General features: G+C 40.9%; 1 protein-coding gene across 3 annotated transcripts in view; it reads left to right on the top strand.

Annotated features, from left to right (window-relative positions):
• GPCPD1 (glycerophosphocholine phosphodiesterase 1) overlaps window positions 1-13,738 on the top strand; it is an 82,452-nt gene extending 68,714 nt beyond the window's left edge. For all 3 annotated transcript variants that reach the window (XM_056567808.1, XM_056567809.1, XM_056567810.1), the window contains exon 20: window positions 11,089-13,738. In XM_056567808.1, the coding sequence (XP_056423783.1) occupies window positions 11,089-11,284 (196 nt within the window). In that variant the 3' untranslated portion in view covers window positions 11,285-13,738. The remainder of the gene's footprint in view (window positions 1-11,088) is intronic.
• Window positions 13,739-16,699: the final 2,961 nt, after the last annotated feature.

Raw genomic sequence — 16,699 nt, 5'->3', positions numbered from 1 at the left:
GGCGGAAACGCGTCAGAGGGGGAGGTTTCTAACCTTGAACATGTTGGATTGCACCTTACTTTGTTATATGTGGATTTTATCGGATTAAATAAATGGACGTTTTACTGTTGCTGTGAATACATTCGATTTTTTATCTTCAAGACTGTGGAGGAGGACTGATTGCATGGAGGAGGTGAGCTCTATCCATACCATTTTTTTCTATGTTCTGCAGGGCTACCACAGCCAGCTTTACCCTGCAAATGGTGTGGGAAGCAGAAGGCACTGTTTACTGCATAGTAGCTGTGCCTGGTTACTGCAGCTTGGCTCTCATTTACTACAAAGGGAGCTGAGCTACCGTAACCTGGTGCAACAGAAAAAGACATCTGTATACTTCGAAATTGTAGGCATACTGGGGTACTGTAAGGCCCCCCATAGGTTTTTATGGCTGCTATGTTTTAGCTTTGTACAACTTGGACTTTGAGCAGAGCTGTACTACATTAGTGTGCTTGAGGCCGGCCATACACATTAAATGCTTGTTTTCAGTAGGATGAACAGAATAAGTCAGTGCCAGAACTAAAGGATCGGACAGGTCAACGTAAAAAAAATGCCTAATCCTTTTCTTCTCCAACATCTACTGTCTGAAGAGACTCCACCATACACATTAGGGAATCTGTCAAGATTTGCCAAGAAATGTGAAGCTGCACTCCTATAACTGTGTTTGTTCCCATTATTAGGGTATTGACTATAAACAGTTGCTGAATAGTGATGAGCGGCATAGGCCATATTCGAATTTGCGATATTTTGCGAATATATAGACAAATATTCATCCTATGTTCGTGAATTTCGCATATTCGTTCACTTTTTTTTTTTTTTCCATGCGAAATTCATAATGAAATTCGCAAAGGGCACATGCGCGATTATATCTTTCAACTAACTACTTTCCTATTGGTTACTAGGGATGTTGATAACCTCTGACAACTGTATTTGCATCCTTCTCATTGGCCCACAAGCTAAAAGAAGGAAGGGATCAGTGTCCTCTGGAAGTGGCAATATTTGCAAATATTCGCATATACAAAATATCGCACAGTAAATATTATAAGCAGGGAGGGATGATCACTTTTATTTACACTGTACACATCATTGTGATGTGACTGTGAAAAAAAAAACGAATTTGGTCATAACGTGTATATATCGCACTAGATTCACGAAATCGCGAAGTGCAGATATTCACGGTAAAATATAGCAATTTGAATATTCGCACTCAACACTATTGCTGAACTGACATCACAGTAAGCTTTGTGCTCTTTGCGTATTCAGTATTTTTTTTATTTTATTTTTTCTCCCTGCTTTTATGTATTTTCTTACAGAATTCCCCAGTTCTTACCGCCTTGTATTTAGAGCGGCTATGAAGTTGTAGGCTCTCAGGTCTTAATCTTACGCTGTTGCTAGAGGCATGAATGCACTTTTTTAATTTCTGCAGAACAAGTTATTGATAACTGTATTCTGGTATTGCAAATGCAGTCAGTAGAGGCCAATGTTGTGCTCATAAATACCGGAGTAAATTATTATTGAAGAAATTGCTTTAATCCTAAATTTATTGTGCAAGCAATGTCCATATAGTTATAGTTTGGCCAGGTTGACTAGCTATTCAGCTATTTCTGAATATATCTGGTTGTATATGTAAGTCGAAACCAGGAGTGGGTCCAAAACATAGGTTCTTCTAGTTTTGGTTTGCAAATACAGATGCAGTGTGAAAGTGGCTGAAAGCTGGGAGACAGTCAGTCAGTATGACTGGTGACAGGCTAATTCACCTAGCTTAGTGATTCCCAACCAGGGCGCCTCCAGCTGTTGCAAAACTACAACTCCCAGCATGCTCGGACAGCCAAAGGCTGTCCGGGCTTGCTGGGAGTTGTAGTTTTGCAACAGCTGGAGGTGCCCTGGTTGGGAAACACTGGCTTAGTTACTTAGAGATTCAGGATTATGCATAAACATAACCATTTAGCGGTTGTGATATTCTGGTATGACCTGTAAATCTCATCATGGTAGCCCCTATTACAGAACAGTTCTTTCCTCATATAAGACCTTGGAGGCTGAAATAGAGATGTATGTTAAAGCATTTCAGCCTCTAATGTCTGATGCAAGGACATGCAGCTTTCTTGCATCAGGACCTCCAGGACATGTGCCAACAGATCTCACTTTCAGACTACATTTATACTGTCATACACAAGTGGGTCAGATCCAGTCTATTGTGTCTGTACCCATGGGGCTTGCTGTAAACTTATTTTTTAAATGCTAATAAAAAAAAAAAATGCTCAGCCAAAATGGCTTTTCGTCCATAATGTACAATCAGAAAATACAAACAGATTAGTGAAAAAGAACATGTCCAAGAATCTGGCTCTATTCACTAGAGGTGATGCATTCACCTTTTAAAGACCTTACTCCCTTAACGATATCTGACGTTAATTTACGCCATGGTGCGGTGGTACTTAGTGCACCAAGACATACATTTACGTCGTGTACATGACCGCGAGCATCGGACGGGTGCTCGCATCATGCGCGGCAGTCCCGACTGCTATCAGCAGCCAGGGACCTGCCGGTAATGGCGGACATAAGCTATTTTGCTGATGTCTGCTATTAACCCCTCAGACGCTGCTGCGGGGATCCGATCATCCATAATGGTGGCCGGAGGTCCCCACACCTGCCTCTAGCCGTCTCCCGGGGTCTTCTGCTCTGGTCTGAGATGGAGCAGACCAGAGCAGAAGATGACCGATAATACTGAGCAGTGCTATATGCATAGCACTGAACAGTATTACCAATCAAATGATTGCTATAAATAGTCCCCTATGGGGACATGAAAAGTGTAAAGAAAAAAAAAATGTGAAAAATCCCCTCCCCCAATAAAAATGTAAATCATCCCTTTTTCCCATCTTACCCCCAAGAAGTGTAAAAAAAAATATATATATATATATATATATATATATATATATATATATATATATATTATAATTAATAAACATATTTGGTATTGCCGCATGCATAAATGTCCAAACTATCAAAATATATTGTTAATTATCCCATATGGGATAAAAAAAAAGTGGTACCGATAAAAACTACAGATCACGGCGCAAAAAATTAGCCCTCACACTGCCCCGTATACGGGAAAATGAGAAAGTTATAGGTGGTTAAAATCGGGCAATTTCCAACACTAATTTTGTTAAAATAGTTTGAGGTTTTTAAAACGGTACAATTATATAAAAATATATATATATATATATATATATATATATATATATATATATATATATATATATATATATATATAATATAACATGGGTATCATTTTAATCGTATTGACCCACAGAATAAAGAAAACATGTCATTTTTACCGTAAAGTGTACAGGGTGAAAACAAAACCCTCCAAAATTTGCTAAATTGTGGTTTTCTTTTCAATTTCCCCACATAAATATTTTTTGGGTTGCGCCGTATTTTGTATGGTAAAATGAGTGATGTCATTACAAAGTAAAATTGGTGATGCAAAAAACAAGCCCCCATACGGGTCTGTGGATGGAAATATAAAAGAGTTATGATTTTTAGAAGGCGAGGAGGAAAAAAACGAAAATGCAAAAATAAAATTGTCCTTAACGTCAAAATGGGCTTGGTCCTTAAAGGGTTAAAGTGTGATTGTATCAATATGTTAGTGCTTTAAGTCAAATCTGTATTTACATCAGAGAAACTTTAGTAGCCAAATAAGGCCACATAAAACACACGCTATTCCTATGGTGCTTATTTTCATAGGTAAAAACCCTAAGCACTTTTTTGTGCGACAAAAAGTTGCAAACAGCATTACCTAAGCAAATTTTAGTTTTCACTTTGCAGTGGTCAGGTATTTATGATGTGCAAATAGAGCTGGGCGGTATGACCAAAAATGTGTATCACGGTATTTTTGTAAATAATGGCGGTTCCACAGTATTTAAAGGTATTTACCCCCCCCCCCCATCATCATCATGTGACCCGTGGGTGCTGCTTCTCTGCCCCCTCCCCCAAAATTTCGGTATTCGGTATGAATCAGCATACCGCCCAGCACTATTTACTAAAAGCCACACATATGCAAAAAAAAGTCTCACAAAAGTCTCAGCTGTGACTTTTTTTGTTTTGCTTAAGTGTTCCAAATTTATCAACCCCCATGATAGTATGATAAATATGTAGCACATAAGCAAAACTAAAGCAAAAAAAAAATGCCTAAAATACAACATCTTTCCATCTACAAAAATTTTTGGCTTTAACATGAATGAACCTGTTAATTCACAATAAATAGCTGAAAATCACCTGTAGTTTAGATTAGATAAGTTTGATGTTTCTTAACTAAGACTATGTATTAGAACCTCCGGTTTAGGGCGCACAGTCCTACTATACATAACAGTGAAATGACTGTACTGACCTACATGAATACAGCCTGCAGTTATCTAGAACTTGAGCTGCTTTCTAGATCACTTCTCTTTGTGGTGTTTGTATAGCATGCGTCTAGTAGGTTAATCCTGGCTGACTATCAATGTATACCTTTGACGACCCAAAGTATTTGCATGTCTGTAACTATATCCGTTCAGGTACCACAGTGACTTTGTATGAAATGATTTCTGCCTTTACAGATAATAACACTAGTAGAAGGTTTTAGGCATAACTTGTGCTGTGACTTTTATAGGAGTAGACAGCACTTTGTTAGGATGCATTCACACAACGTTTTTGCAATACAGTTCCTGTATCAGGTCTTTGATGAAAAATGGATTCCTCAAAACCGGACTAAACTGTATCAAAATGTGTGTACAAGTTTTAACCCGTATACGGCAGTGGTGTCGAGACTGTGGTCCTCCAGATGTTGCAAAACTACAACTCCCAGCATGCCCGGACAGCAAACTGCTGTCCAGGCATGCAGGAAGTTGTAGTTTTGCAACATCTGGAGGGCCAAAGTTTCGACATCACTGCTGTATACGGTTAAAAAACGTATATGGTTTGAAAAGTGTTCGGTTGCATCCGTTTTTTTTTTGAATATGAATAAAGTTTCACTTGTTTAAAGGACAACTGCAGCGGAATTACACTTATCCCCTACCCCTAGATAGTGTTTGATCGCGGGGGGTCAGACCGCTGGGACCCCCCCTCGATCTCCCTAACGGGGCGCCGCCATTAGCGCCCATGGTGACGTAGCGTCAGTTCTATGGGGGATGCGGGGAGGCACAAATGCTGCCTCCCCGCCTCTCCCATAGAGATGTATGGAGGAGGCGTGCCGGCCGCAACGTCATGCTGCGGCTGGCACGCCCCCCTGCACGGGAGAGCCACGGGGGGCCCCAGCGTTCGGACCCCCCGCGATCAAACACTTATCCCCTATCTTGAGGATAGGGGATAAGTGTTTGTACCGCTGCAGATGTCCTTTAATTGAAATTCCAAGAAAAAAACTTTTGGCGTACACTGCGCATGTGCAAAGTCAAAATACATATGGTTTTCTATGGTTTCCATTGACTCCCATGTTTAAAAAAAAAAAACATATATACGGCTTCAGTACGGTTTTTCACCCGGACCAAAAACCTTCGTAGGCTGGGTTCACAACACATTTTTGCAATACAGTTCCCGTATATGTTTTCAATTTTAAAAACCGTATGGAACCATATTGAAAACCATATGCCAAACAATGCATCCGGTTGTGTCCATTTTTCATCTTGTACAGTTTTCTTTTTTTTTTTTTTTTTCCGTACCCAAAACCGTAGCCTACCACTTTTTTTTGGTCTGCGTGAAAAACCGCATTGAAACCTTATACAGTTTATTTTTAACATGGGAGTCAATGGGGTGCTTACGGTTCCATCCGGTTTGCACCAAACTGTTTTTGACTCTGCACATGCGCAGTGCAAGCCGAAAGTTTTCTTTTTTTTCTTGGAATTTCAATCAAACAAGTGAAACTTTATTCATAATGGAGTGAAAAGTTAAAAACTTATACTTTTTTTTCTAAATAAACTGATGCATAAACTGATAAACTGAGATTTTTTTTAAAAAACCTTATAAGAGTTAAAATTTGTACACACGTTTTAATACTGTTTGGTCCAGTTTTGAGGAATCCATTTTTCATCAACAACCTGATACGGGAACTGTATTGCAAAAACGTGGTGTGAACCCAGCCATAGGCCACATGTATGGACAAAACCATACAAGACGCAAAACGGACAGAATGCATCATTTGGCATACGGATTTCAATACGGTTCCATGTGGTTTTCAAATTAAAAAAGGTATACGGGAACTGTATTGCAAAAAACGTGGTGTGAATGCAGCCTTACAGAACATGGCTTCATCCATACAGCCGTAATTGTATCCAGGTGCAGAATTGCTCTTGATCAGTCGGTGTCTGAAAATGGCGCTCAGCTTTGTTCAAGTGCATGGGGTTGCAATGCCAGTCACAGTACATTTTAAAAAGACAATGAGGTACATCAGTCATTCATTTCAGGTACTTTGGTTCCTTTCATCCCCACATACAATATTACTGTACTGTTCTAATATTAGTAATCCCTACCTTAGTACAATGCATTAAGAAAGTCTGCAGACCCTTACAGCATTTTCACATTGCCTTGTTTTTCACCATTATTCTGCGGTCAATACTCCATAATGACTAAAAATAGAATGTTGGAAATCTTAGCCACTTTATTATAAAGGAAAAACTAAAATTTTGCACTGACATAAGTGTTTAGACCCCCTTTACTTGGGTGAAGCCCCTTTGGCAGTGATTACAGCCTACAGGGTTCTTGGAGATGAGGCCACAAGGTTTGTGCCTGGATTTGGGTATATTCTACAATACTTCTCTGCAGATCCTCTCAAGCTCTGTCAGCGACCATTGTTGGACAGCCATTTTAAGGTCTCTTCAGAGATGTTCCATTGGGGTAGTCATAGCCACTCAAGTACATTAGGGGAGATTTATCAAAACCTGTGCAGAGGAAAAATTGCCCAGTTGAACATGGCAACCAATCGGATTGCTTCTTTCATTTTTCAGAGGGCTCTCTTTTGCTATGGGCAACTGGGCAAATTTTATCTGGACAGGTTATGATAAATTTCCCCCATTATCCCTATGCTGCTCCTGTGTAGTCTTAGCTGTGTGCTTAGGGTCATTGTCTTGTTGGAAGGTGACCCTTTGGTCTGGTCTGAGGTCCAGAGCACTCTGGGTAAGGTTTTTATGAACAATATCTCTGTACTTTGCTCCATTTAGCTTTCCCTCAACCCTGACCAGTCTCCCTGTCCCAGCCACTAAAGCATGATGCTGACGCTATCATGCTTTACAGTTGGGATGGTATTGGGCAGGGGATGAGCATTGTCAAAGGACAGGGGAGAAGTTTTAGATATCGGAGGATGCGATCGCAGAGACCCCTTGCGAACTCCTGTAAGGGGCCCCGTCCAGAACAACGCGTCACGACCCCTGCACAATGCGGCATCTGGCAGGCCCCCTCCTATGTCTCTATATGAGTGCCGTTTGGCTCTCCCATAGAGCTGTATGGAGGGGGCGTATCGGCCGCTACTTCGTGCAGGGGTCATGACGTGCTGCTCTAGGGGAGAGCTGGGGACCGGGATCCCAGTGGTCGGACTTTGGATAGAGGATACGTTTTCAGCCGGATACCGTACTTCTTTTAAGAGTAAGCCCCATTTTAAAGATTATACTAGAAACTTGCGCATTTAGCAGTTTCCATAAATTTTTTTTTCTTATTGAATTGTTTTCTGTAGCAACTTGAGCTTTCTGAAAAATGCCCTCCATGAGTATGGGGAATATTACATTTCCCTGATTTGTCACGCACAAGCCATCAGTAAAGTATACAGGTCACATCTGCAGAGACTCCTCCTAGGTTTGGTTTGCTGTGATTTCCTCATTTCGAATTGGCTCACATATGTAGAAGGAGAATTTTTGCAAATACCTAGAGCATTGTAGTTTTTATCTTTTAAAATGGCTGAAACAGTGAATATGTGTATAACCTATAAATGTTGGAACACATAATTACTTTAAAGAGGAAAAGTTAATTGCAGTGTATTACAATAAAAATGTGATACAATTAGGTGTTAGGCTGAATTCACACCTCGTTTTTACGTTACTGGTGCCGGTCCTGCTGAGGGAGGGGCAAATCGGGCTCTCCCGTACCCCATCCGAACCAGCGCTGAAATCCATTTTCTTGAATGAGCCGACCGGAGACTCCGGTTGGATCATTTTTGACCCGTATGCAGTTTCCTGACCAGACCTAAAACCTTAGTATACTACAATTTTAGTAGTATATGACCCCTGCTATGGCATTTTAAGCATTAAAGAATCTGTTTTGCACGAACCTTGGCGCTGGACATCCAGTTTTTTTGTTTTACTACAATTTTAGGTCTGGTCACAAAACAAGATACGGCTCATTAAAGTAAATGGATTTCAGCGCTGGTCCGGCCCGGTTTGCCCCAGCCGGATCCCACACCCGTAACATAAAAACGAGGTGTGAATGCAGCCTTAGTGATGGTCTGCACTTCTGTTTCGTGTCCTACTTGCAGTCACTGAACTAAGCTTTTTCTTCACTACAGACGTCATCCAGCTTGGGTAATTGGGAATTATAAAATATGATTTATTTCCGTCTTTAGAAGTAATGAGGATAATGAATGCAACAATTCCTGCCATTTTAACAAACACACCATTTATACGGAAGTCTGCGGCCCTTCTTACCTAGCAAAACAAACGATCAGCCAAGCTGCTTCCTATCTATTATTAATTACGCATAGGAAAACTGCAGACTTATGTAATGAGAATGGTATCGCACCATAAGGAAGACTGTACTGCAGCCTGTAGAATCCACCCAAGCTGTGTATACAGATGAGACCTGCTATTACAGTGGGCTTATGTCTAATATATTTACACAGTACATACATTTTTTGCTTATATAATGCAGCATATGTCGTTATTGATATGGCTCTCCTATTGCAGCCTACACATCTCATGATGTCTCTGGCTTTGCGGGGACAGAGGAGGTGCTGTTCATGCCCTATGTCAGTGTTCCAAACCAGGGTGCCCCCAGCTGTTGCAAAACTACAACTCCCAGCATGCCCGGACAGCCAACGGCTGTCCGGGCATGCTGGGAGTTGTAGTTTTGCAACAGCTGGAGGCACCCTGGTTGGGAAACACTGCCCTATGTACTGCAAGTGATCAGTGACTTAGAACTTCAGGTGGCAGATCATAGGACACATAGAGAATCTGCACACAGGAGAGAGACCATCTGTATCAGGGGAGGTGTATAACTGTGCAGCTAATCATTTTATGAACTCGTCTACTATATCAGTGCTCTCCTAGTTCCTTAGAAAGGGCAGACATTCTATATTCAGCAGCATCCTATACTGGGACATTCTTTAGGTGATGGTCTAATCCTGTGAATTGACAGAATGTCGTAAAGTTGACATTGACATCCTGTATACACATTAGAGCACAGATTTTCTAGTAGTTATACTGGGGACCACGTGAAATGTATAGATGCGGTTGAGTTGATGAATATTAATACCAAGGACGTCTGTATTACTTGTGGTAGCTCTATTGTGGAGACATTTTATAACAGTGGGAGAGCGGGCCTGCTTTACATGCGGAGTTACACTTCAAGGGAGCTCCATAGGCTTTTAACAGGCAATTCTGCACAAAACTCTGCTTTTAAGATTTGTTTCACTTGTTGCCTTTATTTATTCTTTCTGTAATTCTCCTTTAAAATTGCATCTTGACTTTTCTCTGCTTTTTGCAAAAACACTGATGTTCAGCCAGGGGATTTAAAGGGATACTCCGGTGCAAAACGTTTTTTTCTTAAATCAACTGGTGCCAGAAAGTTAAACAGATTTGTAAATAACTTCTATTTAAAAAAATCTTAATCCTTCCTGTGCTTATTAGCTGCTGAATACTACAGTGGAAATTATTTTCTTTTTGGATCACAGAGCTCTCTGCTGACATCATGAGCACAGTTCTCTCTGCTGACATCTCTGTCTGTTTTAGGAACTGTCCAGAGTAAAAGAAAATCCCCATAGCAAACATGCTGTTCTGGACAATTCCTAAAATGGACAGAGATGTCAGCAGAGAGCACTGTGCTCATGAGGTCAGCAGAGAGCACTGTGCTCATGAGGTCAGCAGAGAGCTCTGTGTTTCAAAAAGAAAAGAAATTCTGCTGTAGTATTCAGCAGCTAATAAGTACAGGAAGGATTACAATTTTTTAATAGAAGTAATTTACAAATCTGTTTAACTTTCTGGCACCAGTTGATTTAAAAAAAAAAAAAAAAAAAGTTTTTCACCGGAGTACCCCTTTAATGTCCTTCGCACACGTTTTGTCATTGCTATTTTTTCTGCTTGGCTTTTCCTGGCTTTGGCCTTATGGGATTGCACTGCCTGTAATAACTGTGCATTAGTTCATGTATGTGAAGGAAATTGTATTTTTGCCACTGTTTATTTTGTATATATATTTTTTTTTTTTTGTGCTACTTTTATCTAATAATGGGACTAAAGACCATTAAGAAACTAGTCTGACTTGTCAGGATCTGTTCACATCTTGTCTAAGCCTTATGTCAGATATATACATTGAGAACATTCCCATTGGCTCCCACTATAGCCATACAGTGGCATTTGTCAACCATTGGCCTCAATGTTACATGAAAGAGAAATTACGTATCCCACATGGTATATATTTTTACGGTAGACCACTGTATAGGAAAGCACAGTCCACAGACTGTAAGGTTTTCATCTGTATAGGAAAACAGATGCATACCAGCCTGATGGAGGCCAAAAGGACACTCTTGGTTTCTGTCTGGTGAATGGGAGGCCTATGGAAACACTTACATATGTAACACAAGCTTTCCTGAAGATTGACATAAAACAGCATGTGAACAAAGACTGACCCCCCCCCCCCCCCCCCCCCCCAAGAAGGAATGACTTTGATATTTTACTTCACTATAATTAGTATTATTGGATTTGTTCTGCATATGTTCTTCTACCAGCTGCATGGTAAACCAAGACACTAGACACCACAGCATACATCCATATTCTCTATTAATCTGGATCTTTTTTTTTTTTTTTTTTTTTTTTTTTTTTTTTTTTACAGGATATACGACTGGAACCCAGAACAACCAAACATATTCAAAGTTGAACAAATGGAACGTCTTAAGAAGGAATTATCTGTGGAAATGCTTCGGAGCTGCCTGTGCCCAATTAACCAATACGTCTGTAATTCATCAAACTGCACAAACAACAGCGTTCACATGCAGGCCAATGGCGTCGCTAATCATGGGCCGGATTAAGTTCTCACACTCTTTCCCCTTAGCATCTCAGGGCTGCATCATCCCGCTCTAGCAAAGCCATTTGGTTGATCCATTACACACAATTGAATCCCTCCCATTTATTGTCTTTCTTTTTGGGTCTGGTCTAGTTGTCATTCCAGTATATAAATCAACTGTGAGGCCTGTCATCAGTGCAAGCAATATACTGGTGGAGAGGTTCTCTGTAGCTACCCTATCTGATATTACTACATGTAACCATAGTACCTCAGCAGAGAAGGTTTTTTGCATTTTCCTTCCAGTGCAATATGCATTATGTGCACAGCTTTATTCAGTGTGTACATCTCCGTACTGTATTCATAAATATGTCTGGCCATTTGTGGATTACCTCAGTTGCAGACTTTTGCACAACTAAATGCGATGGAACAATACAAATGGGTCATTGCATTATGGTAAATTGTGTGTTTATTTTTAATAATTATTATAATAATAATAAGGTGTCATGATTACCTGGCTATTGTCTCTCAGTAGCATAGACTCATCAGTGATTTTCCTTTTTTTTTTGCTTGTATTCTGCTAGGCCAGATGAGCAGACTACATTCGGTCTATGTACAATGAGGCAGTGCACTTCTTGCTCTGACTTCTGAAACACTTGTGTGTATCCACAGCCGGTAGTCATGTGCAGCATGCATATTAACTGAGGATGTTTTTACATATTTGCAAGGGGGAGGGGCAGAACATAAATAAGAATATATTGAAGAAAATTAAAAAAAAGCTTGTTCTTCCTGCTGATTCTGACTGCGAGCACAGAGAGAAAATCATGGTGCCTACACATTTTTACAACCGCCAATAAGTGCAGTAAGCATATGTATGTAAAGTGGATTGTCCCCACTATGTGCATGATACAGTAATTGCCATGTGGATCAACAGTCTTAAGAGTGAATGCAAAGCATGTCCGCCTTGTACTGTTATATTCACTGTATATTTTCTATTCTATAGAAGCAGCTTTGGAATGTAGCTTTTCCTTCAGCACAAACCCCTTTCATGTACATGTAGACTGAATTCTTCACATCTTAACCTTACCCTATCTACATTTTAGGTATATTTTAGCATTGTCTGAATATGGAACACAATGGTGTTAAGTATAGTGCCTATACAATGGCGTCATTGTAGTGTGATGGTAGATGTTTAAAATTGTGAATTCTGGTTCACCTCACAAACCAGCCCCATGCTTTATAAAATGTATCCCTGCTGTTGATGATCAATCACTTTGAGGACACCTTCACAGTGCACAAATGTCTTAGTGTGCCTTTTGTGCATTAAGTACTCTTCTACCAAATACCCTATATCTGGTCTTTGCACTGGGAGGAATGTAAGCTGCAGCTCCTAGAGGGGGCTGTAAGAGCTGCAGTTCATGAAGCCTGAAGTGTACAGAAGAGATTGTAATGGGGTCTGTTGTCAGGTCTTTTTTGCTTAGTGGGGGTCTATCGCACAGCTCGTCTTATGTCATAGCTCCTGTTATCAATGAAATCATAATGCCAGAATCTATAGGGCTGTACCTCCCTCACCCCTGTAACAAGTCATTTTTTGTTTAATCAGCTACTTTATAACTTACATTAAACTGCATTTTTAATGTGACAGGTTTCCTTTGTCAGCCAATGTTATAAAGCGAGGGGAGATAAACAGATTGATATACATACTAAAGGGCAAAAATAACTTAAGTTATTGACCTAAATCATGTTCATATTGGGCTTGGTGATTGACAGCCTTCCCTGTCCAAGTTTTCATAAAAAGGTATCTGTAAGTCACCGATAAAGACTACCCACTGGACTCCTAATCCCACAATAAGCAGATTGTGTAGCAGTGTACTCTGCTCCTATTGCATTTTTTATGTGTAGTTTCCTTTTAAGTGATTCTTTTATATTGCCAACACACAAAGTGCCAACAGCACTAGGGAAATCTGTTACCAATAAGACAAATGTAATGTTTCTGTACTACACACACAGGCTGCAAACACAAATGAACAATGACTCTATAATGTATAAGCTGCTTTAAAATACCGTCTGGTGCTTCCACATAAGTCTTAGAGTGGAGAGCTTCTTAATAATATCAAGTTTTTTTTAATGTGGGGAGTCACAGCCATCTCCTAGTGAGTGAAAAACCTTGTTTTGGGTGCCTATGCCATGTTTAATATAGCCTCCACACACACACAAACCTGCGTACTTGACCAGTGAAATCCGTGTGCTCCCACATTCCAGGGACAAGCAGTTGACGCAATTATTCATGTGACTGACAACCCAGCGAGGTGTTCACTCACTTCCTGACATGTTAGTTTTGGGGAGCTACCACGTCCCTTTTATTTATTTATTACAGTATCCCTAAGGTGTTTATTCGCTTGGCTGCTGGTTTTCTTTCTTCATTGTAGGGTGTGTCATCTTCAGTGTTTTACTTTCTACCTAATAAAGTGTTTTTTTTCCCTCTCAACCGTTCACTTTCTTATGTTAATGTGTTGGTAAGATTTTATTTATTTTTTATTTTAAATCAGTTTTAAATATAAACATTGTTTAGGTTTTCACAGAAGTCTTGTGGTTATATAAGTCTGTATTTATTTTCAAAATGCATCAGTAAGATCCCTTTTATATTACACCATAGCAAAAATGACAAAACAAAATGGAATACCTTTTAGCTGTTTGTGTATATTACAAGTAGTACAGCAGGAAATGTTCTATCCTGTGTTCCCGCCACCCCTTTCCTAAATACAGAGACGCTAGGAAGCCAGAGCTGGATAAGGGTTAGAGCTGAAAGGTAATGATGTAATCCTGTAGTTCACATGAAGTCTGCCACACTTCACAGACTTACTGTTACACATTAGATAATGTACTTTTCTGGTAGTCCAGCTGCAGTAACAAAATGTAGAGATGCAACTGAGCTGGGATAAAACATATTAGTCTGCAGGAATACTGTTGATGAATTAGTATTAAATGAGCAAAGAACAACCCAAAGTGCTTCTTAAATATTATTAGATAATACAATAGTCATGGCCATAAATGTTGGCACCCCTGAAAATTTTCAAGAAAATGAAGTATTTCTCACAGAAAAGGATTGCAGTAACACATATTTTGCTATACACGTTTATTCCCTTGGTGTGTATTGAAACTAAACCAGAAAAGGGAGGGGGGAAAAAGCAAATTGGACATAATGTCACATCAAACTCCAAAAATGGGCTGGACAAAATTATTGGCACCCATAACTTAATATTTGGTTGCACACCCTTTGGCAAAAATAACTGAAATCAGTTGCTTCCTATAACCATCAATAAGCTTCTTACACCTCTCAGCCGGAATGTTGGACCACTCTTCCATTGCAAACTGCTCCAGGTCTCTCTTATTGGAAGGCGTCTTTTCCCAACAGCAATTTTAAGAGCTCTCTACAGGTGTTCAATGGGATTTAGATCTGGACTCATTGCTGCCACTTCAGAACTCTCCAGCGCTTTGTTGCCATCCATTTCTCTGTGCTTTTTGATGTATGTTTGGGGTCATTGTCCTGCTGGAAGACCCAAGATCTCGGACGCAAACCCAGCTTTCTGACACCGGGCTGTACAGTGCGACCCAAAATCAGTTGGTAATCCTCAGATTTCATGATGCCTTTAACACGTTAAAGGCACCAAAACATCATTGAACCTCCACCATATTTCACTGTAGATACTGTGTGTAAAAATATACTAGGCGATGTATTTTTTAATATACAATATGTTTGTACAAGGGTATACAAAATGGCTGAAATGACCTTTGTAATAAGTTGAGCTAGCTGAATCCTATAGATAGAATTACTAAGCCAAGAAGTATTTCATGGCACACTATTTCAGTATATACTATTTCAGGGGAATAGACACGTAGTCACGTTAAAGTACCATATATGTAAGGTTAGGAGTATCCAATCAGATATCAAGGTAGCCATGACATAATGTATACATCCATGAGAGATATATACATTCAGCCAACCCACTAGGAGGAGATATATACTATATAGATATATTTATGGATAGTAGACACAAGATTACTTAGGATAAAAATGCCCACATATGTAAAGGACACACTTCAATCATAATAAACACACCCATAGTTAACCCGTACAGGACCTAGGGCGTATGGATACGCCTTCTGTACCTGGGTCTTAAGGACCCAGGGCGTACCTGTACGCCCGTGGGAATTTCGGTCCCCGCCGTGCCACACTTGCGATTTGCGCCGATTCCGGGTCATTCGGGTCTATGGTGACCCGGAATATAAGGGGGATCGCGGTTGTCTAAGACACCCACGATCCCCCTATAGCAGTAGGAGTGAGGTGGCAGAGGTGCCACCCCTCCTATCTCTGCTATTGGTGGTCTAGACGTGACCACCAATAGCAGATCGGGGGCGGGGGGGGTTACTTTCATTTTCCCCGTTCTGCCCACCCACAATAGGCGGGGCAGGACGCCGAAGATCCACTTACCCGTCGGTGGAAGCTGCGGGACCGGATCGGCTGCGGTGACCGGCGTGGGCGGCGATGTCGTGCGGCAGAAGAGGACGGCTCCCTGGATCCAACGGAAGCTGGTAAGTTGCCTAGCAACATCTAGAGGGCTACAGTCTGAGACTGTAGCCCTCCAGATATTGCAAAACTACAACTCCCAGCATGCCCAGACAGCTGCTGGGCATGGTGGGAGATGCAGTTTTGCAACAGCTGGAGGTCTACAGTTTAGAGACCACTACACAGTTATCTCTATATTGTAGCACTCTAGATCTTGCAAAACTACAACTCCCAGCATGCCCACATAGCGGTTTGCTGTCTGTGCATGCTGGAATTTGTAGTTTTGCAACATCTGGAGGTCCACAGTTTGGAGATCACGGTGCAGTGGTCTCTATCTGTAGCCCTCCAGATGTTGCAAAACTGCAAATCTCTGCATGCCGAAACAGCTGTCTCGGCATGCTGGGAGTTGTAGTTGCGATCCCTCCAGCTGTTGCATAACTAGATCTCCCAGCATGCCCTTCGGCGATCAGTACATGCTGGGAGTTGTAGTTTTGCAACAGCTATAGGCACACTGGTTGGAAAATACTGAGTTAGGTAACAGAACCTAACTGAAGGTTTTCCAACCAGTGTGCCTCCAGCTGTTGCAAAACTACAACTCCCAGCATGCACGGTCTGTCAGTACATGCTGGGAGTTGTAGTTTTGAAACAGCTGGAGGTCTTCCCCCCCCCCCCCACAGGGTACATTCACACGTGCGGATTTACAGTAAGTTTCCTGCTTCAAGTATGAGCTGCGGCAAACTTCGCCGCAGCGCAAATTTCTAGCGGGAAGCTCACTGTAACCCGCCAGTGTGACTACCCTAAAAACACCACTACACTAACACCTAATAAAGGGTAAAACACTACACATACACCCCTTACACTGTCCCCCCAATAAAA

This window comes from Hyla sarda, chromosome 3 (genome assembly GCF_029499605.1).
Source record: "Hyla sarda isolate aHylSar1 chromosome 3, aHylSar1.hap1, whole genome shotgun sequence".
Classification (NCBI taxonomy): Eukaryota; Metazoa; Chordata; class Amphibia; order Anura; family Hylidae; genus Hyla; species Hyla sarda.
This window is presented reverse-complemented; position numbering and strand designations above follow the sequence as displayed.